General features: G+C 49.7%; 1 protein-coding gene across 3 annotated transcripts in view; it reads right to left on the reverse strand.

Moving 5' to 3' along the window:
- Positions 1–245: 245 nt before the first annotated feature.
- The window catches only part of PLD1 (phospholipase D1), an 81904-nt gene continuing 60754 nt past the window's right edge, over positions 246–21395 (reverse strand). For all 3 annotated transcript variants that reach the window (XM_063337499.1, XM_063337501.1, XM_063337498.1), the window contains 8 exons: positions 15497–15607; positions 14704–14792; positions 11452–11565; positions 10633–10682; positions 9471–9605; positions 6970–7123; positions 6239–6353; positions 246–5614 (listed from right to left, as the gene is read on the reverse strand). In XM_063337499.1, the coding sequence (XP_063193569.1) occupies positions 5390–5614; positions 6239–6353; positions 6970–7123; positions 9471–9605; positions 10633–10682; positions 11452–11565; positions 14704–14792; positions 15497–15607 (993 nt within the window). In that variant the 3' untranslated portion in view covers positions 246–5389. The remainder of the gene's footprint in view (positions 5615–6238; positions 6354–6969; positions 7124–9470; positions 9606–10632; positions 10683–11451; positions 11566–14703; positions 14793–15496; positions 15608–21395) is intronic.

Below are 21395 nucleotides of genomic sequence, written 5' to 3' on the forward strand. Positions count from 1 at the left end.
TTGGATTACTATCCTTTAAAACGGGATTTTTAAATTTATTTCTCTTAAGAAGTCCAATTTTCTCTTTCTATGCTGCTTCACTCCAGCAATTTCTCTCTCCCAGGGAAGCGCGAATGAGTCAAGTCTAGCCATTTTTGTTGCGATTCTGGACCTTTCCCCACCACGTCTGGGGGCAGCGCTGCCAACCCAAGGGCAAAACTCAGCCCACAAGCAGGATGCGGCCGTCGTCCCCAAAACACGCAGAAACGAGACCAAAGCCAAATTTTTCAACATGATGATCAGTTGTATTTTCAGTCCATTAATAAGACATTCATTTACCAGATACAAACGGAGTGGGAAGGAAAGCGGATCGTTAGCAGAAACGGGGATACAAAACTCAATTCCAGCAGCCTTCACAGAAGGGATATTCAGTGTTCACAACTGCACCATGGGAAGGCGGAGGCGCACGGAGACCTGCACTCGCACCCGAAGTGGAAGCTCTCCTGTTGTTGATTAGTTGAGCTAGAGACACGATTTAGAAAAAACAAACGCAAACATTCCCAGGAACTGTGACTTTCCACATTTTTTTCCTCGTTTCCCCGAGTGTCAGGAAAGAGGTAAGTTGGAATTCTTTCCATGGAGGAGATTTTATGGAAACACACCAGGAGGTTAAAAACAGAATAACCACAAATACTGGAAAACACAGAAAGCGGGCAAGGAAATAATAGTAAAAAAATAAGAAAGAGAAACCCCAAGAGGATCATCGCGTTCAACGGCTGATGTACGGTTTGTGGGTCTGCTGCGCTTTGATACACCTTAGTTTTGCGTGCTTAACTTGATTCGCTGCTACGGCGTTACGCTCCCGGTTTAAACCTCCGCTCTGCAAAGCTCCCGGTTCCAGCAGGATCTCAGCCGTGCAGAAGGGACCGCTTGCTTGACACAACTTGCGGAAGGAGCGCCACAAAACGCGAGGGTGTGTTGACACCTTGTGGTGTCAACACCCAAGAGATGCCAACCTCTACCCAAATACCTGGTCTGGAGACCGCTTGCTTTCTTCCCCTCGGCCACCGCTGCATCCTCCGCACCTGCCAGACACCCAGCGCAGCAGCTCTGCAGCTGATGGAGGCGCGTCAGTTTAGACCAGCGCGGATTTGGGTCTTTACATTCGGCAGGAGGAGAAGGAAATGGCATTAACGTAAAGGACCACTCAGACTTTCATTTCGATGTCCCCACAAACGCAGCTTCTGCCCACAGATTACACCCCACCACCCCCCGACTCTCCCAACTACAAGTGTCACACTGAAATAACGACAGCAAACCACGTCTGAGCTTGATTGTACACGGATGTTTCCGTGGCAGGAATAAAGACATCGTAAATTATTCATGTCAGGGTCCCAGCTAGGCAAAACCTGCACTGAGGTCTCCCCCAGGGACAGCACCAGGATTGCGAAATCGTGTTGCGAAACCTGATCGAAAGAAAGGAAAATGGAGTGTTTGGGGTTTAATCCAGCGAAGGTCACATCAAGTCAGGCGACAAACCGAGACCAAGAGACCAGAAACTGAGCCAAGCACTTTGCATCTGCCACGGAGCACTGCAGTAGTTCTCCTACAAGTTATTTTTAAGTAAAGTTCTTACACAGGGTGACATTTTAGCCCTCATTTTTTAAACCATGCATTAATTTTAAACCATAAAGTGAAATATTTATCCAGTCCAACATCTACACAATAAACCACACATTTTAAAATATCAGAATATTAAAAAGATACGGTAAGGAGTGCGAGTTCTCAAAGTGGCACATGTTATGGAATAAATTAAAGGGGGGAAAAAAAAAAGTTTCTACTCAGGTTGAACTACAAAATAAAGCCTGAGCTGGGGAGAAGTTATCTTATTTCCTATCGTTCTAACAAATAAATGCCACAGGAAACAGTTCATGTTTCCAGGTTTGATAGTGCTTGAATCCACATCGCTTGTTACAGTACTGTGCATTTGCGAGCGATCCTCTCCAGTTTGAAGGTATTAAAAATAAACCCATCCTGGTATTGCGGACTAAGAAGTAGTGATTGTTTAGGTGCAGAAATTAACTCTCTCCAGGTGTTCAACCTCTCGGGCTTCTTAATATAAGAAATAAATCCCAAGGAGCCAGCTCGCTGGTGCGAACAAGAGTCGTGCCCTCACCGGAGGTGGCTCCAGTCCCATAACCTCTCTGGGATGAGCAGCGTTGTACTCACGGGGGGGCGGTCAGTGGCCCCACGAGCCCCTGGGGATGCCAGGCTCTCACTCACTGCCCCCCAGGCTGCCTGCCTTGCACACCTTGCATTTGAACGCTACTAAATTCCTGGTGTTCGGAACGTAGCGCCAACACAGGGAAGGAACGTTCAGCGCGGCCCCTCTGTTCCCACCAAAAGAAACCTCCTCCCAGAGAGAGCACCCACGTGAGGCCCCTCTGCTACTGTAATAAAAGACCTTCTTAATTAGCACCTGGTCTATTCAATGAAACCTTTCCTCTGCGGCTCTGCTGTGTCACCTGGGACCAGCGGCCACCACAGGGTGGGCTGCGTGCTGCAGGACCCGGGTGGTTTCTCAGCAAAGAGAAACCTGGGCTTTCAAAAAGCTGCCTGGCAGAGGGGGACTTAACGCCACTGCAGTTGCAAAGCCCCAGTAATTAGCTACCAACCACCTTAAAAGACAATATAAGGGTAATTTAACAATGATAAGAATCTCTGATAATATGGCAATAGGGACAATAAGAGCACTTAGAAGACGACAGGAGCCTTGCACTTCTTCAAGGTTCTCGTGTATGGGTGGCAGGGATGAACGCTTCCTTTTAAAGGATGAATACAGTTCTGCGTGACTTACAATGATTCTCTGACAGGCTATAATCGTTTAAAGTTAGCAGCTTTGTTCAAACTAAAACAGCTAAAAACATATCAAGAGATAAAAGTTCTGAACCAGCACTGACATAAAATAACAAGACCCCTTTGATCTTTCTTGATTGCGAACGGTCGGGTCACATATTGCTCTGGCTCCGCAGGGGGTGACCCCAGGTCAATTTTTTTAAGGGGAAAAAAAAAAAAAATAAAAAAATAAAAATCAAGGGAACAAGAGCTTACAGCACACCAGCTAAAAGCATCAACACCCTGGACCAAAGAGCATCACGTAAAATGCTGCACATGCGCTTCCAACAGGCTAACCAGACCACGGACGCACCAGCCAGAAAAGAATGTAACTGGCAACTGCATCTACAAAACACGAGTGTAAAAGAGTGGAAAGCGCAGGAAGGGGCTGAGACTCGGGCTGCCCTGCAGGGACGTCTGGGGTGGTCACTTGCTCAGGTGATGCAGCAGGTACGGAATTACCCAGTGCCTATTTACAGGTCTGACGACACAGAAGGCAAATCAGCTAAACCGTGGTGGCAGCTCCGTTCTGGGGACAGCCGGGCAACCAGTGTGATCCTGTCCCAGGTCTTCACTGGGGAGTGGAGCGATAGGACGAGGGGGAATGGTTTTAAACTGAAAGAGGGGAGATTTAGATGAGATATCAGGAAGAAATTATTTCCTGTGAGGGTGGTGAGCTCCTGGCCCAGGTTGCCCAGAGAAGCTGTGGCTGCCCCATCCCTGGAGGGGTTCAAGGCCAGGCTGGACGGGGCTCTGAGCGACCTGGTCTGGTGGGAGGGTTGGAACTGGGTGGTCTTTAAGGTCCCTTCCAACCCGAACCATTCTGTGATTCTGTGAAAAACAGGTGAGACTGTTGGAAAAGCTAAAAAAAAAGGAAAAAAGAAACCTGTTTGTGCATTAAAGTAAATACCAGTTCACCTGGTCTTTTTACCAGGGAGAGCTGGGCACATGGTTAAGCTCAGCCAGCGAAGGGATTCCCCCGGACACAGTGGCGGCAGAGGAGCTCAGCCTCCTGCTTCTCCCCATCCAGCTCTCAGCCATTTCTAACCGTCTGGTCTCTCAATGTTCACCTCAGCCCTGCTGCGTGCTGGAGAATACCTCTCCCGGGACTGCAGCTGGAATCGGGAGACACAGCTCATTGCGGGATGGAGGATGGTGTAAAGACACAGGACGGCACCCACCACGCGAGGTCCTGACCCCGGAGCAGTAGTGTTCCACCCAGGGATGCCGAATCGAACTGCTACTTCGCTGCACAGCGAGATGCACGATAGCTTTGGAAACTGTCTTACAGAAATGGAAAACAGGACTGGGCATGCCGAGTTTTACCTGTGCTTGGGAAGACACATCCCGCATGGCTGAGCTCAAGACTGTGACTGGTCTAATAACAAAGTAGACCGGAGGCAAGGCTTTGCTAACTGATCCCCTTTCCCCCTTCCTTTCACCCCACCTACAAAGCGACATGTCAGCTCAGTTTGAGCATGGCTTCTGCTCTAGCTTAACGGCCTTTCACTCCTTTAAATAGAGAGGGAAGAGACGGAAAGAAAAGTCTACCTATGTACTGCAACAAAATGCATGAATGGAGGACCCAGAGCGCAGGGCTTAGTTTGGCCCATGCTGGCTTTTGAGTTTCTGTCCCATCACATGCAGAGCTTTGCTTTCCTTCAGCTCCAGGGAGCTAAGGCTTGAGTTTAAACCATGATCCTCTCCTGAAGAAAGCCTTCAACCGCAGTTTGAACAAACTGATGTGCTGCGTGTTGGCAAAGGCCAGCGAGCTCCCGTGATCTCCAGCACCTCCGGCTCCATCCAAGTTGCCCTTTGCCAAGACCCAGGCAGCACCATGCAGGGCATGAGGACTGCTGATTGCTCCAGCTGTGGTACAAACAGGGGGGTTATTCCCCCCGAGGGGAGAAGAGACCGAAATGCTGATTCTGATACAAGATTGTTAGTCCTTTTCCATGTAAGACATGAAACACCTACACTTGGGAAGCTGTGATGGCAGGACAGCCCAAGGCAGCACTTCCCGACAGCGCCAGAGGTACATGTTGTGCTCTGACGGCGTATGAAGGGGTGCTGGGGGACTCCGATGAGCCATCGCACGGACACCCGAAAGCCTTAGAAGCACACGCAGCCCACGACTCCTGCGCAGCCACAGCACGATCACGGTACGTATGCAACCACAGTACACAGCTCGCAGCAGTAACATCGATTGGGATTTGTCTCCTATCCTAGGAAGTGGCCTGCATCCTTTAGGTGCCCAGAACATGTCTTAAGAAGTAACTCCTCGGAGGATAAACTTCTCTTTTGCCATAATTTCCAAGTCTTTCTGCTCCTCTCCTTTGCTAGTGTTGATTTGCTTCAAGTTCTTCCACCAAAATCCTTAAGAAAGGCACGTTAGCTTGGTGGAGATCTTTTTTTTGCCTCCCTTAGCAATAAAAAGCTTTTCAAAATCCCATATCGCTCATCAGCTTGTCTCTAGAGAACCAGACTTTAAAAAGTAAAGCAGTTTGCATCTTTCTTAAGTCCAAACCTCCATGGGTACCATGGACTCCTTTGTTCCGACGGAGGGAAGCAAGTACTCTTCCTCCAGAAAACGGAAGGGGAATTGCACTAAAAACCCACGAATCTTTTTTAATTCTTCTGCTGCTTTCACAGGATCATCATTCGCTAATTTGGGCTTGTTGATGAAATCGCGCAGCTGGGTTAAATTATTCACCTGGTCACTGGGAAGGCATCGAAAAACCTGATGAAAACAGAAAGAAGTGGCACGTCAGTGTGGGGGAAATACTGCAACGCAGAGTTCCCGAGAAGGACCAAAACATCTACTACAAATTCCCCGGGATGGGAGTGACTTAATTAACAGCCTGGAGAACGGGGAGGGAAGAGGTATGTGCCTATCTATATGGCTAGAGCGGGCAGCAGGGAAACTCCGGCGCTTTCTCTGATCACTGCAAAAGCTCATTAGAAACCAGAAGTAAAATTTGCTTCTACTCCAGTTATGCTATGGCCAACTAGAAGCAGTTAAGAACCTCAAGGCCATTCACTGGAGCTACAACTGATAGAAATAAAAGGAGAAATCAGAACTCCTGCCTTCTTGGGTTGTCATCACACTTTGAGGGTGCACAAACTCCAGTTTCTTGTTCACAGCTCTTGGAACCGACACCACTCATTCCTTCAAAGCATCTCTGAAGGTCCAACCCTAGGAGCTGGACCTTGCCCTCCCCGTGCTGCTTCTCCAGTTGGCATCTGTTGACACCACACGGAAAAAGAAAGGAAAGGACGGGGCAAAAAGAAAAGAAAACAAAGGATGGGGCAAAAAGAAAAGAAAACAAAGGACAGGAAAAGGAAGGGGCGCCACGTTCCTCACCTTGTCGAAGATGGTGGCATTGCGAGCTGCTGTAGAAATCCACACCTCCTTGAAGAATTTGTCACAGACAGGATCCTGGTGTTCTGGACTGAGATCGGAGCCGCCAAGGACAACCCTGAGAAGACAAAGGAATCGATGCTCATGGAGGCTGAAACGCCAGGCGCTTCCCATTTTGAGAAATGCCAGGCGAGGAAAAGTTTCCTTGGGACTTGCCAAAACCTACGTGCTCCCAGCACCCTCCTGCTCCCATCCCCTGCAACAGTCTGTCAGCCATAACACTGCCCTCTTTTCTCTTTTTTTCCTCTGTGCAATAACTGTCCAGATGGGAAACAGGGTGGAGGAAAAAAAAAAAAGGGGGGGGGGGGGGGGGGGGGGAGAGAAAAAGGTCTTAATGAAAAAACAGCCGTGTTGTGGGCCAGATGGCTGCTCCGAGTGAGGAAACTTCCACTAGAAAGAGACACCATCACCCAAAATTGAGAGAGTGTGAAAACAGGATCTGGAGGCAAAATATCACTGTCTTGTTTATGAGCTTTCCCAGTGAAATCCTGGAGTAAAACAATTAGTACGTCAAGCTGCCGAGGTGAGGACAGGAGCAGCGGGAGAAAGGCAAATTCCAGTGAAACAGCAGCAAAACTGTGGGATAAATCCAGGCCAGGCGATGCTAAACCCGAGCGATCCCTGCCTGCATCCCCCGCTGGCTGCCAGCCCTCGGCCAGCCCCGTGTGCCCTACCTGAAGCACCGCAGCCGGAGGGACTGGGCGAACTTCCCAGCGCTGTATTCCTCCCCGTCCATCACGGAGGGGACAGTCTCGGTGTCCTGCACGATGATGGCCATCTCGCTGTCCCGCTTGCCAAGCATGCTGCGGTCGTTGATGTTGGCAGAGCCTGGCGAGGGGGGAAAATGAAGCACCCGCAATCACCACCTCTGCCTGAGAGGCTCCTGCACGCCCTCCATCACCACCCACTGCCCTCTGCGTCCCTTGTCTCCACAGGGGACTGCCTATGGCTTCACTAGGTAAAACCTGGACCAGAGGGCTTCCTTATAGAAACACAAACCCCCAGAGCCAGAATTTGGGTGAGCAGAAAAAAAACCTACCTAATTTTTGCAGGCTTCAAGAGCTCCAGGCTTGGAAGAAGGTTAAATCATAGCCAAGCCCAGGCCAAGGTTTTCAAACTCTTCTGTAACTTCCTAGATGCTTTTGCTGAAGGATGCCACAGCTTTCAAAAGTCTCAACTGCCTTTGGTTTGGATACCAAGTTACCTGACGCAGGGTGGGCTCCATAGGTAAATCCGCTCTTATCTTTAGTAGCGTAAAGAGGGGAAATTTTCCATTTGCATTTGGAAGGTAGGGGTTTTCGGGAGAGGGATCTAGGAGGAAGAAGGACGTCATCCCCTCGCTGCGGGTAACTAACACCCAGACCCTCCTTGTCCGGCTCGCACCACACTTTTGTGTCCGCAGGTGCAAGAGATCAGATATGTCCTTGCTGACGCCGCGAGGCAGCGGCAGAGCCCAGGACTCTGGGGGACCTTCCAACCTCGGGAGATGTTTCTTCTCTGCTCCTTGCCCTATACCTGCTGCAGCACTACCACTCGCCACGTAAAACCCAAACCCCAGAAAGGAGAGGGGTGCTAGGGGGACGCCTTCCCTGGCAGCGGCACCTATGGGTGTCCTGTGCAGAGCTCCCCGCTCGCACCCTGGGAAATAACCACCTCAGCCCCCAGCAAAGCTGCTGGAGGGCAGCAGAAGTAGTTTCCGCTCGTTGCATTTCTACTGCACGGCTCTGGCTGTGCCTTTCGGGGAGAGGGTCCCTCTCCAAAATGCACCACCCCAGGCGCATAAGGGTCACGGTGGCTTCAGCCCTGACTCTGCACCGCGGTGGGAGCTCCCCAGCCCAGCCGTGCTGTGCAGGCTCCGACACCTGCAGCATCACAGGAAAATCCCCCAATTCTCCTCTGTCCCATGCAGCCGTCAGAAGGCAAGGGATGGGGGACACCACAGCACTTGTTGGCTCCGAGGGAATAGCAAGATGCCAGCCAGCGATAGGAGTCACCAGGTCATTAATCCAAACAACAACAGAAATGCTACAGACAGCCCCCAGGGCTGTAAGAGACCCCCAGGCACTAGTTAGCCGTTTAGCCTTCCCAGGGACTGAATTAACTCAAGGGGAGCTAACACCTCCGGAGGAAAAACGAGCTAAGCCCCACTCCTTCCTTTCACCTCCCTCTCTTGCACAGTGGCTCCATTAGCATTCTATTTCCATGCACCGCCTCTTTCTTGGGTGGCAAAGGGATGACGCTGGCTCCCCATCACCTCAACACCTGGCACACGCTGTATAAAAACGCATCCTCAGGCTTATAGGTACAGAAAATAGAAATTAAGAACTGTCTCAGGCCCCCAGACCATCACAGTTGCAACAACACTGTTCCCGCTGTAATATTAAAACCACCTCTGGGCTGCTCTGGAGACAGGATCTGACCCCTGAGCGGGTGACAGAGGAGCCAACCTAACCACGGGTCACCGCGACTACAGGCCCAGCTGCTGCTTGGAAGAAGGGGAGCATTTTGAGTCTTGCAAAATCTGGCATTAAGTTATGCTTTGGCAAAGTTTTCGTCGCTGATGTAACAGATCGAAAACGGTTTCTTTAAAGAAACAGGCTAAAAGCCTGCTTTTCTGCTGCAATGTAGAACTCTGAGCCCGAGGTCTTGCCGTTGCTTCGTGGTCTCATAATAAATATGGTAAAAGAAACGGATGAAATGATATCTATTACTTGTTATAACAGATTTCCCCATTCCTAGGAAATGGAGCTGATAAATGACACATGTTGTCCAAACCTTCCAAATTTTACGGCACATTCTGTTCTTTAAGGAACAGATGACAAGTCTCACAAGTCTTCCTGCTAGAGCAGAGTTTGATACAAGACAGATGGACAATATTCCCTGCGCTGGGATTCTCTTCACTGTTGCACAGAGATTTAAAACCATTTTAGAAAAACAAATTAAATGACAGCCCTCCAAATACTCTCCTCCCTCCTCCCTACCCTCCTGATGAATTTATGAGTTTGTTGTTTTTTTTTTTTTCTTTTGTTTGTTTTTTAAGCAGCAAAATATTTCACGAGGAAGAAATCACAACATCGAAAAGCAAACAGCAGCGCAGCCTGCACTGAGTACAGGGCAGAGAAGCAACGGGATTAATCCAGGTACAATCGAGCGGTCCCGCGAGCCCCCCGCTCACCGATTATAACTGTGTTGTCATCAGCAATAAGCAGTTTGCTGTGAACGTAGATGAGCTCTGTGACTAGCTTTCCTTCCAACTCCGCGTGTGTTCGAAGTCCACAGAATGATATGTAGTTGATCCACTTATCTCCAACTGAAAATCAAAAGAGAACAAATACGATGGGATGAGGGGAGGCGGAAGAGAGCAGAAAAAGAAAAGACCTTCTTTATATAAAGACCCATATGAATAACAGCTCACTTTTGACTTTTTAAAAAATAATAAACACACACATAATGGAATTAAGTTTCTTTAAAAATAATACTTTTAAAGCTGGCTGTGGGCTCTCTGTGCTGCCCTGCTTCGTTGCCTGCTCAGATACTTCCACTTTGCTCAGAAATGACCCCGATCTCCCTTGACGCAGCAGGCAAGTGCTCACAATTGATCCGAACATCTTAAAATAACTGGACTGTGCAACTGTTCTTCTGCAGATCCTGCAGAAAGGGGGCTGGAAGCAGGTGTTTTGTCTGTGCACAGTACGGAAAATATGTCCTAATGCCTGCAGTTCAGATTTACACACAGACCTATAACGAATCAGGCATTATGTACATCGCTAGTATTTGCGATACGTGGGTTTTCATGGTGCTCCTATTCCCAGAAGAACAAATTCAAGCAGGCATCCTCATGGCGAGGAAGCGACTCAGAAACAGCATCCTGCTGAGGCAGGTTTTTCCTCTCCGCGTTCGACGAGTGCCAGAAAAACCCAGGGTGGGATTCACGGGGGAGGCAGAGGGCTCATCGCTCCCAGAAGCGTGACCCCGCTCAGGACGTTTTCCAAATAACACGATCCTCGGCAGCTGCAGCCGCGCCGTGCTCCTCCCTGGGGTCCTCCCCTCCTCCGGATCGGGGCTGCATCCAAGCGTGAGGTCTGACACCCGGCCATGGCTCGGTGACCCAACAGACCTCGCCACGGGATGAGGAGAAGGAAGAGGAGGTCACTCACCAGTCCACAGCAGCCCGTAGCACACGTTGCTGGGAGATACCCCAGTCCATGCCTGAACCCCTCAGCCACAGCAAGCCCGCGTCAATAAGAAACCGAAGAATCCAATTCATGCATTATATATCCATCCAACAGCAGCATCCCAAGACTAAACAACATAGAGGAGAGGAATAAAGCTCTTACCCTCTGCCTTCAGCTGGCCCAGGATCGAGTTTTCTCCTCGGCACATGGTCCTGGAAAGAAGGTAGGCAGCCGTCAGCACCACCGCGACTCCAGGCAACGGCATATGCCGAAGCAGAACCGGGTGAGGTAAATGGCAAACACAGATGCCTCTTAAATACCCCGTGCAAGCAGAAGAAACATGGTGCTTCCAGAGCACACATTTTTCCCAAACGACTGTTCATACAGCAAGGACTGCTCATTTCCTAAAGGAGCTTGTACCAATCCGCGCAGGAGCCCAGCAGCATTTTTGCCTCCTAGAGCACACCGTAACAACGATAACTGTGTCAAGAACAGGGCTGCTGCCGTCTCTGCCACAGGTCTGGATGTGAAGCGACATCAAGAAAGCAAGCCAACACGTGCAGAACGCCAGGTCAGGGGGTCCGTGTGATTACGGCTGGGCTGGAAAAGCCACAGCCAGCATCTCATTTGAAAAACAACAACCCACGGGCAATTTCTAAAGACCTATGGTTGCAGGAGGAAGCTCAGGCAGAGGGGCCAGGTTTGGCAGACACGCTGCTTTCCTTCTGCTCGTGTCTCCTGCTCGTCCTTCTGGGGGTGCAGTAGGATCCTTGCAGACAAGGGATATTTCACTCTGGAGTCTCCACAGACTGTGCCCTGGCTATATTACCATAACAGGGCAGTTTTCCAGTAAAGCCACCTTGTCTTGGGCCATTTTGCCTTCCCCGGTACCCCACTCCCAGCACAGGGCTGCCCGGCACCGCTGTGCCTCAGCCCTTCCCATGAGACCTGCTGTGTTGCAAGTGCCCCCCCCCAAAATACCTGTAGTTGAAGTGCATTATGGCCTGCAGCGCGTTCCCCCCGCCGGTCGAAATGTCCCCTTCAAACCCAGGCAGCAGCGGGATCACCACGTACACTCGGAAACGCTTGTTTTCCCTGAAACGACAGTTTGGGGGAATATTAGCCCTGCAAATGTTACAGCTTCGTACAGGGTGAGTCCCCTTGGGTTCACTTTCCCCGTGCTGACCGACTTGGTTTCCATCCAAGGCTACTACAGAAATTTTAAGGGAGCAAAGCGTGAAGCCTATTTCCATTTTCAGGTCTTCATGACCCGCCATCAGTACTTCGGTGAGTGCTCAGACCTTCAGAGGGAGAAGGAATTATTTACTCTCACAGACAACAAAAGCAGCTAAAGGAAAAGAAACACATTTTTTCACAGAAGTGCAAGGACAGGTTATTATTTTTGCAGGTTGTGTCTGCCACTGTAAAAGTTCTTTTGAGCATCCCGATAGCCCCGTCACACCAATACTGGTGCAGACTGGTGCATACCACAGCAGAGATTACAGAGCCATCACAGGCAGAAAATCAAAATCTAACCTGACATTCCCACTACATCCTGGCTTTGAGAAGTCAGAAACATCACAAAAGGTGGAAAAAGCTCAGGCACGAGCAGGTATTTCACTGATGCATCACAACGCACAAAAACTCCGTTCCTGAGTTCCCCCAAAACTAAACTGTAGCCAAATCGTGAGCTGATCCAGAACAAAAGCTACTACCGTGGCACTACCTGGGGCTTTTCTTAAAGCCCATCTTTGGGATTTTTTTTTGCTGAGAAGAGCCAGATGCATCTCTCTGCCAGTGCTTTCCAGAGTGTTGGCAACCTCCTGCCCTGCGCCCCGGAGGAGGAGGAGGATGAGGATGCTCCATTGAAGGCTGCTGCCACTAGATGGCAAACACAGTTTAATCAAGACAAAACCATTTCAGGAGCAGCCTGAAGATGAGCCAGTCTGCAGTTTTTGTTAAAAGTATTCCTTCCTCGAGCAAGTCGTGCTTGTGGATTTAAGGGCACGGGAATCATGAAGAATTAGGGTCCCATCTGAGCTGGCAGGGAGACAGCAAGGACCTTTTTTTCTTTAATTTCAACCAGTGCTTGCTTATAGCCGTGCCATGCCCTGTAAACACGCTTTGGTCTGACAGCAGACCTCCGAAACAGCTAATGAGGTCTCACCCGTACACAACGAGAGACTTTAAAACGAAGCCTGTTTGTATCATGAAAAAGATCTACCAACAAAAGCATTCCTCAAAAAGCAGCTTGTTTGTCTAAGTCCAGTGTTTATTAAACTAGTTGAAGAGCCACCCATGGAAAAAAAAGAGGAAACCAAGAAATGAATGTTATTAATTACATGAGTAGAAAATATTTAGTCTAGAAGAGTGAGAAGTGTACAAGCTTAACTAAAGAACTTAATCCACAATTAAACATCTTTGTGTCACCTACGCTGTTTTCCCGGGTCAGTTTGGAACACGAGCACTCTATACAAACCATGTAGGCCTGCATTTACTTTTAATCTTCAGCAACGCCGAGCACTCCGGAGCGTGCAGAATCTGAATCTTATATTCAGTTGGGAATCACCGACATTAAGCTGGCATAAGATCAGCATAAAATCGGAGTAATACAGAAGCGAATCAAGCATCGCATCTGAAAACGGGTCACCGGAGAAGTTGCGTGACTCCCTTTTGCACGAGACTTTTTGATGTCTGGACAGAACGACACCCTTTATATAAACGTTACACAAGAGGAAAAGCTTAGCAGATTACCTGCCGAATTTGCTGCTGCCTCAGCAGCATTGCTAAAAGCAGGCAACTGATGCAAACGGCCAACGGCAAATGCCCAATGGCAAACGGCCAGCGTGCAAAGGCAGGAAATCCAGAGTGGTTCTTCAAGGGGACGCGGACCTCCACCAGACGCAGACACCAGCAAGGCCGTTTCCAGCTGCTTTCCTGCCCCTTAGCCCCGCTGCGGGTCGTTCTGTTCGGGCAGCCAGACCGTCCCATGACACACGGTTGTATGGGAGGACTCAAGTTGTATCACGCTGCTTTTTTCTGTGCTTCACACCTCGCACAGCACTGGCACCACTCCTCCTTTACGCCGGGTAAGAAAATCCGCCCCAGCCTTTCATCCTTAGCTAACGTCAATTATTTGGGCTACGCATTGCGGCTCACAGATTACAAGCAGCTCCACCCTGTTACTCTGCCCGGTTGTTAAGGGCATGGCAGATAACACCCATGCTCTCCCGGTTTGAAGCGTGCTCCTCTTTCCACGGTGCCTCTGAGCAAAGCCTGTCTCACGGCAGCTCCTGTGGCCTTGCAGGTACTGCCCCTACCCCCCAGTCTGTCTTGGCTTTACCCAAGTGGGAATTTCCAAGCTTAAGCGCCAAAGAGAGAGAAATTTCTACGACTCCGAGGAGAGCACCTCTGGGAAAGCAGCCCCTGCGTAGCTCTGGACAACTGCAATATAGAAAGAAAACAATAATTGCACGAAACTTCTCCACGCATGGCAGAAAAAACACCTGAGAGATGGATGGAAGAAATTTTAGAAAGTTTTTTGTATATCAGCCCAGCAAGACCAGGATACAGTTTTAGACTGTGACATATATATCTTAAAGACACACCAGGAGAGCAGCCTTAAGCAAGGCTGTCCAGGATCAAAGGAAAGACAAGCCCCTACCTGTGGTATTAATGTTAACAAGGGGTTAGGCACGCTTAAGTGAAAGGAGTGTCTAAAGCATGGTTGGGTTTGATCCATCCCGGAAAAAACGATGGTCCCCTTGCAATGGCTGGAGGTTGTAAATACCCTCCAGCACTTACCAGGAAAAGTTGTTCAAACAATAGCTGAACCCTGCAGCCAAATCCTCGAAATGCGTTTCCTTCCCTTATTTGAAGCCAGTCCTCTCTACAGATAATTTAAATAAGCCACAAATCCCAGTTCAACCTTCTTGCCCATTAACCCGCCTTGCCACACGGTTGTCACTGAACCGGAGTACAAAGGTCTTGCTTTGAAACAAGTTCCATAGTTAAAAATACATTTGTGTCAGGGTAAGTCCAGAAAAAATCACTTTCTGGCTGCAAAGAAGCCACTGAAGGAGCCTCCCTGCTGCAAACGCCAGCAGATGTTGGACCGCATCAGTTCTGCGTTGGAGAAGCTATTGTAAAGTTGTGTCCATTAAGATATTATTTTACACCACACCACATAAATGCCTCTGGAAGGCTTTCATTGCCTTGTAAAGAACAGGTTACCTGTGAGCTTTAAGGATCCTCTGAGCAATCGCATCGCCGACCTTGTTCCAGACAACTTTGTCATCGGCACAGCTAATAAAGAACTGGTTCTGCAGGAAAAGCAAGCAAAGCTCCTGTTAGACGCTGCCAGCAAGGAACAAAAAAAAAAAAGTAAAAAATATTTGCATGCTTTATTTCAGACCAAGAGCAACTAAAGATAGCTGGGTTTCTGTGCCATTTGAGTTGATGCTTTTTTTTTAATAATAATTAAGTGTGTGTCTCTGCTTGCTTAGGGAATGAATTAGTCCTTATTAATCACACTCCTTAGAAAGTTCACATAAAGAACATCCTATAAAGAGGCAAAAAAAAAAAAAAAGAAAAAAAAAAAAGAGGAAAATAAGCATCTCTGTTCAGCCAGTGCTGAGAGTCCCCCCGACAGGAGATTCCTGCAGCTCGGGGCTGTCCAGATGCCAGCCCAGCCTGGGAGTGGGAGCTTCAGGCATGCTCAAGGGACACTGCAAAGCCACGGAGGGGACAGGAAGACTATTGCACAGGCCGTGAAAGTTGCTGGCAATTTTGCCAGGAGGCCCCTTAAAGGAGAGGTCTACTTTTTTCTCCCCCGCTTTGTGGTCTTAAAGCTGTCAGGGTACATACCCATCAGCCTAGTCTGAAGACCACTGAAGTCAATGGAAACAGCCCCAAAAATTCAGGGCTGATGCTGTGTTAATACCCATGTTGTCTAAATTCACCAAAAAACTAAGACCAAACCTCAAGAAGTAGAATCCCCCTCCTGCTTTCCCTCATTGCCACTCACTTCGATGTAGATGTAGTGCTTGCTGTTTTCTATCACGCTGACGTAGGCGGCGTGGATGGACTCCTCGTGGTATTTAATGCCAGCCGACCAGTCAGCAGCAGAACGGATCACCTGGAAAGCAAGAGATCAACACCTTCAGCTCTCTCCCATCTCTCCCAGGATGGCACAGCATCGCATCTGAATTACTTATGAGGCGATGCTCTTCCCTGGCACCGTTTGCCTGTCAAGATTTCACTAAACAAGGCAACACGTGCAACATTTACCATTTCTATTGCATTTTTAATAAGGAGAAAGGATGCTCAAAAATAGTATTAATGCTGAATAATGCTTTGAGTAAAAACATAAGTGCCCTGTCCCATTGCTGCGTTACTGCCCCCTCCCACCTGAGCAGCTCCAGCTGCAACAGAAGCAGCACAGAAGTCTCGTTCTTGCTTAAGGTCTTATGATAAACTGCTGTTAAAACAACCTGAAATTCCAAGCTTTAGGGGTGCACATCCACTCCGTGATCTCCTCTCCAGCACTTTTTAAAGCTGGCCTCCAGCTGGGGCAATATGTTGTTCCCACAAACAGGCGGTACGTCATTATACGGTCAGTTTGATAACACAGGCCACGTCTTAGCCCTGAGCACTCGAGGTCATTTATTTCTTCTGGTTGCACAAGCCACCTGATTTTTGACGCTACGACTTTTAAAATTCATAGCAGTTGAGCTGCCCAGCCTTATTTATTAATTTTTACTGGAAAGCCACGTTTCAAGCAGATACTGCGAGATCCCTGGGGCACATTCTCCCCCTGCCTCCTGCAGCTCTTGTGCAAGAGAGCCAAACCAATCTGAGAAACAACCTTTGTTCATGCTCTGGGCCAGGCTGAGCCAGCCCCCTGCAGGCAGCTTCCCCTCCCCAACAGCGAGAGACGCCGCGGCATCTCCCATTCCTGCACTTTGAATCGATAAGCAACCACGCTATGCCCTGAGTGACATCTTCCTAGATGGAAATGCAGTTTTTAATTAAGTGTGGGAAGGGTACGTGCTCAGCGGGAATAATTACTTGTGATTAGCCTCTGTCTTTAAACACTGGCAAGACAAAAAGCATTGAAACAAAAGCCTTAAAATATCTCAACACAGCACTCGTGACCAGTCACCCACAGGACAAGATCCAAATGCTGAGGATCTGTGACACGTATGTGTCAGTGTGTGCAAAATCCTCTTCTCTTCCAGGGCTCAACCACATTTTTCCCTGGAAATCCCTCCCATGGATTTCTTTCAATTCCCCCTGTCCAGCTTCTGCTTTGCTCCACGTCACCCTCCCTGCCCCACCGACATCCCCGGTACCCTGAGCTCTGCTGCCACCTTGTCATCACCATCCACCACCAAAGCAGACTGCTGACTGTGGCGTGTCTGAGGACTTTTGAAGGCTAATTAATTACCAGCGGTATAGCAGCAGATAAGGATTTGGCCCTTTGGTCCAGGTGCTGCATACCTGAACCAAACCAATTCTCTGGTCTCCAGAGCACTTTTGGAGGTGGCAGAGAGGGGCATCGCTGTTCAGTAGCACACAATTCCTGAGCTAATTCCTTCCCCTGGACAGAAGGAGCTTTCTCCCACAGGTCACTGAAAAACAGATCCTGCAACTCTCCTACACGGCCGCTCGCGTGGACAACAGGAGGGAGCACTCGGCATCTGCCCAAACTGAACGTCAGGGTCACAGACACCTGAGTGATGGAGCCAGCCTGAACGCAAGGGCCACCACAGCCTCTACCCATCCCAAACAGCCGCCCTCTGCTGGCATAAGCCTCCACAAAGTGATGCTGTTCGTGCCCGTGGGGTTTTAATTGCCCATTTGGTTTGCAAAACCGACGCTGCGTGGTCCCACACGCCCCAGGCTGGGCACTGCTGAAACCCCACCGAGCACCATGGCAGGCAGAGCTCCTAAACAAAATTCCACCGCTTGCATTAATAAGGACAGAAAACCAGCTTTTCTGGGTAGAACGCAGGCTAATTCTTCCTAAACACAGCTCAGGCTGCACCCTGGACAGGAGCTCACAGCCCTTCGCCGGAACAGCCAGTGATGAGCAACCACGCTGCCCCTTTTGTCCTGCTGCGGTGAAAACCTGGGGCCCACAAATAACATCCCTGTGGGCTGGGGACTTCCAGCAAATGCAGTCTGGAATTGCACTTCAGAACGCCGCAGATCGCAGCTTCCTAGTGGACAAAGTACTGATATTTAATTATTATTTTTTTTCCCCACTAGTTAACTTTGTCCATGCTCCAAAGAGCTGCTTCTCTCTTCAAGATAAGCTGCTGAGCCCTGCGCTGAACAAAGTAACTTCCACACCCTCATTTACAGCAGTGGTAGCTGAAACTGCTGGGGATGAGGAATAGATGTCCTTTTCCGAATTGGGAGCTTGATAGCACCAAAGCCCCTCACTTTGAAAGACAACTTTACCGCTGGGAGACAAGTTTATTCCAAACCAGGGATGCCACCTAATGCAATAGAAGCATCACTCGGGACCATCCCTTTCTAGCCCCATGGCATCATCCACCTGTCCTCCCCTGCCTTCCTCTTCACCCAGCTCGCTCCACACACCAGGCTGCCCGCTGGTACAGGACCACCATCCTTCTGCCCTCACCCAAGAGCAACGTGTCACCGTTCACCCTAAAAAGCTGGCTCAGCATCACCCAAAAAGCTGACGCCAGGTATCACCTGGAATCCATGTGTGGAGGGAAGAAGCGTCAGAAGATGCTGGCTGGGGCAGCAGAATGGGTGTAAGGTGTTCCAGCTTGGATCTCCTCAAAATAAAGGTATTTTTAACCTGGATCACTTCAGTGGCCAGCACTGGCGCAGCTCCACAGCCACAGTGACAGGCAACGAGGTGGCAGGACAAGGCCACCAACGGCAGCACCACGTGGATGCAGCATACACCCCAAGGGAATGAATCGAGGAAACACAGGCCTTCCCTCATCACTGACGCTTCATCTCGCACTCCTGGACATCTCATCTTTCCTGTCAGAGTATTTAAAGCGAGCTGGATTTAAACCCAACCTATTTTCCCAGGGAGAGAAGGCCACATGAGCCCCCACCAACCAGAGCTGTACTCCTCCTCTCCTCTCCCTCCAGTCTCTCAACAGCAACGCTGTCATGCGTTGTCATCTCTTTAACTTCTTTAACCAATACAATTGCAATAAATTCGATGTTTGCTGTGGGCTAGCGCATAAATCCTGAACAATGCAAGCTCTCACGCAGACTTCAAAGAGATAAAGGCATTAGCCATTGCCGGAGCATTAAATTTTCATGGTATTTGCATCAGGAACTGGATGTTGCCTCACCACGTCCCATCTTTTGCAGTGCTGGTTTTGGCTGATAACTGCGAACTCTGGAATGGAAATAGAGAGACGGAAAAAAACCCGGCACTGCCTCTGGCAAGCGGCTATCCGACTCTTGCAAAATCAACGTGCAATCGCATGGCTATTGCGAGCAAAGCCCCGGCGTTCAAACCAAAGAGGCTGAGAGACCACGTCTGAGCTGAGAGGCTCCTCTCCTCCTTCCCACCCTGTACCTCCGCATCGGTGCCCACGCACGCCGCATCCACCCTCCCCTGCCCAGGGGAAAGCCCCTGTCAGTGCCACCCCCACCCTCCCGAAAAGGCTTTCCTGCTCCCCTCCTCTGAGAAAGGAGAGCAAAACCAGATGGTGCAAGGAGGTCAAAAGCTGCTGCTGACAGGTCAGGGGCTCGGGCTCGCAGCAACGCTGCAATCCCCACGGATCCTTTGTGTCTGCCCTTCCTCTGATCTGCCCACAATTGAAGACAGATTTGCCAACTAGCTCAGAAACAAGAAAAGCGGCAGCCAGACTTTCTTCAAGCAATCACCCCACAGCCAGGGACGGCCACCGGATGCTGGATTTTACCTCCGGGCAGTAACTTCGGCCTATAAAGCCCCTACAAAGCACCAAAACGGGGCTAACGCAGGTTTGGCTGGTGGCCAGCCAAAGGATTCAATATCAAGAAGGAGAACAATATTGCTCTAGTTTTTCCTGGACAAAAAAAAAAAAAAAGCTGGTGAAAGATTTTAGGGTATCTGCTTATTTCTGCACCGGACTGTACCGCTGAAAGGGGACGTGAGCACTAGCGGCCCTTTGGTCTGAAACTAATACGCTGGACAGGCAAGAGGCTGATATTCCTGTGGCTGCAGGAAAGGAGGAGCCACGCAGGGACACCGCGATGCACAGCCTGGGAGCCCAAGGAAAAGAGGCACCCTGGAGCAGGATGGGGTTCAGGTCCAGGCTGCAGGTGTCCTACCTTCTCCCCACCTCCTGCGGCAGCCACATCTGAAACCTTCATCAGGAGGAGAGCCCAAGCCGCTCCCTGACCCACAACGGGGACTTCAGGGATGCTCAGGGCACTCGTGTCACCCAGGGATCGATGGAAACCACGGCCATCAGAGGAGAGAGACAAAATTACAGCACGTGCATGCAAAACCATGCCTCGGAGCTTGAGGAGATCATCCCGAGATCATAACCCAGCTGCAAGCAGCCCAGGGCCAAAGGACCTGTGCCCAGGCAAGGTGCACCAAGCTGGGCAGAGGAGCCACCCCCACCGCTGCCACCATGCTTGGTGCTGCAAACCCTCTTCCCCCACAGCCTTCCCTCACACCAGGAACAGGGCAACATGTTTTTTCAGCCTAACAGCATATAGTTTTATTTATCTTCCTATACGCAGGGCTGGAGTACCCAGACAGGTCTCTAAAAGCTGCAATTTGACATAAATTAGAAATGAGCAAGGTAGTTTCAAATGAATAATTTACAAGACAAACCTGCTCTCTTTTCATCGTTTCTGGCATCACTGAGGACAGCCCCTCATTTCCCGGAACGTATCGGTTATTTGCCATGCCCCAGCACCGTTATGATGAGCTTTTAACCAGCTCACCCACCAGTCAGCACTGGTGTTTGCGGCGTTTATCAGTCACCGTTTGAGCAGCATCCTCCTCTCTCACGGGGGGATGTCCTGAGCCAGCAGCTCCGCAGTACGGACTGAAGAACGCTGGACCTAAACCCTGCCCGGTTTAGTTTCTCCTTTGGGAACTGTTGCCAGCTCTATAATCAGCAGAACTTAAATTTTTGTTACAGCAAACCCCGTGATTTAGAAGTTGAGGCTTATCTTGTGGTTAGAGAGCACTCAGGGAACACCCCACCCCCCCCCCTCACTTCCATGAGAAAAGAAAATTCCCCAAAAGCTGGTGTCACGGACACAGCCGGGGAGGCATTTACAGCCACAGGGAAGCATGAGGATGCCTGAAGTGAGACTATTTCTCAATAAGCTGCGGGCATTGTTTTGGAGGCTGATGTAAAACACCCGAGATCCACGACACAAGATCCCTGTGCTGGCCACCCCCCACACCACGCCGGGAGGAGCAGACAATGCCCTGGCAACCCGCAAACCCAGAAAAATGCGTCTTCTTACACTAAGCTTCCCCAAACATTGCTGTCATCTGGGTGGACCACTCCTTACAAAGAGCAAAGGCATGTGTTTTTCCTGGTTTTGGTCTAATTGCTCTTATTTCATACATCTTTCATCCACCGAGACGCACAATTGTTTTGCTGCTTCAGCGTAACTATTTGGACTTTTTATTCTTCAACAAGTCCACGTTTCTGCTGGGTAACAGTAGTATTCAATACATGCACTCGATATTGCTAACCCGCTTTTTAAATAGAGGTATCTTGGCAATTATGACTGTGAGGATGATCGTCACGAACGAGACCGTGGGCTGACTGTGCAGAGCTGCAGAGGACCCACAGGGCTGAGCGGCTGCCTAATGAAATGCAGATGATGTTCAATGCAGAAAGCAACAGCCCCGAGACTCCACTTAACGCTGGGCTCTAGCTGACCACTGAGCGAGGCGTCAGGAG

The sequence above is a fragment of the Chroicocephalus ridibundus genome, chromosome 6, assembly GCF_963924245.1.
Source record: "Chroicocephalus ridibundus chromosome 6, bChrRid1.1, whole genome shotgun sequence".
NCBI classification, from domain to species: Eukaryota; Metazoa; Chordata; class Aves; order Charadriiformes; family Laridae; genus Chroicocephalus; species Chroicocephalus ridibundus.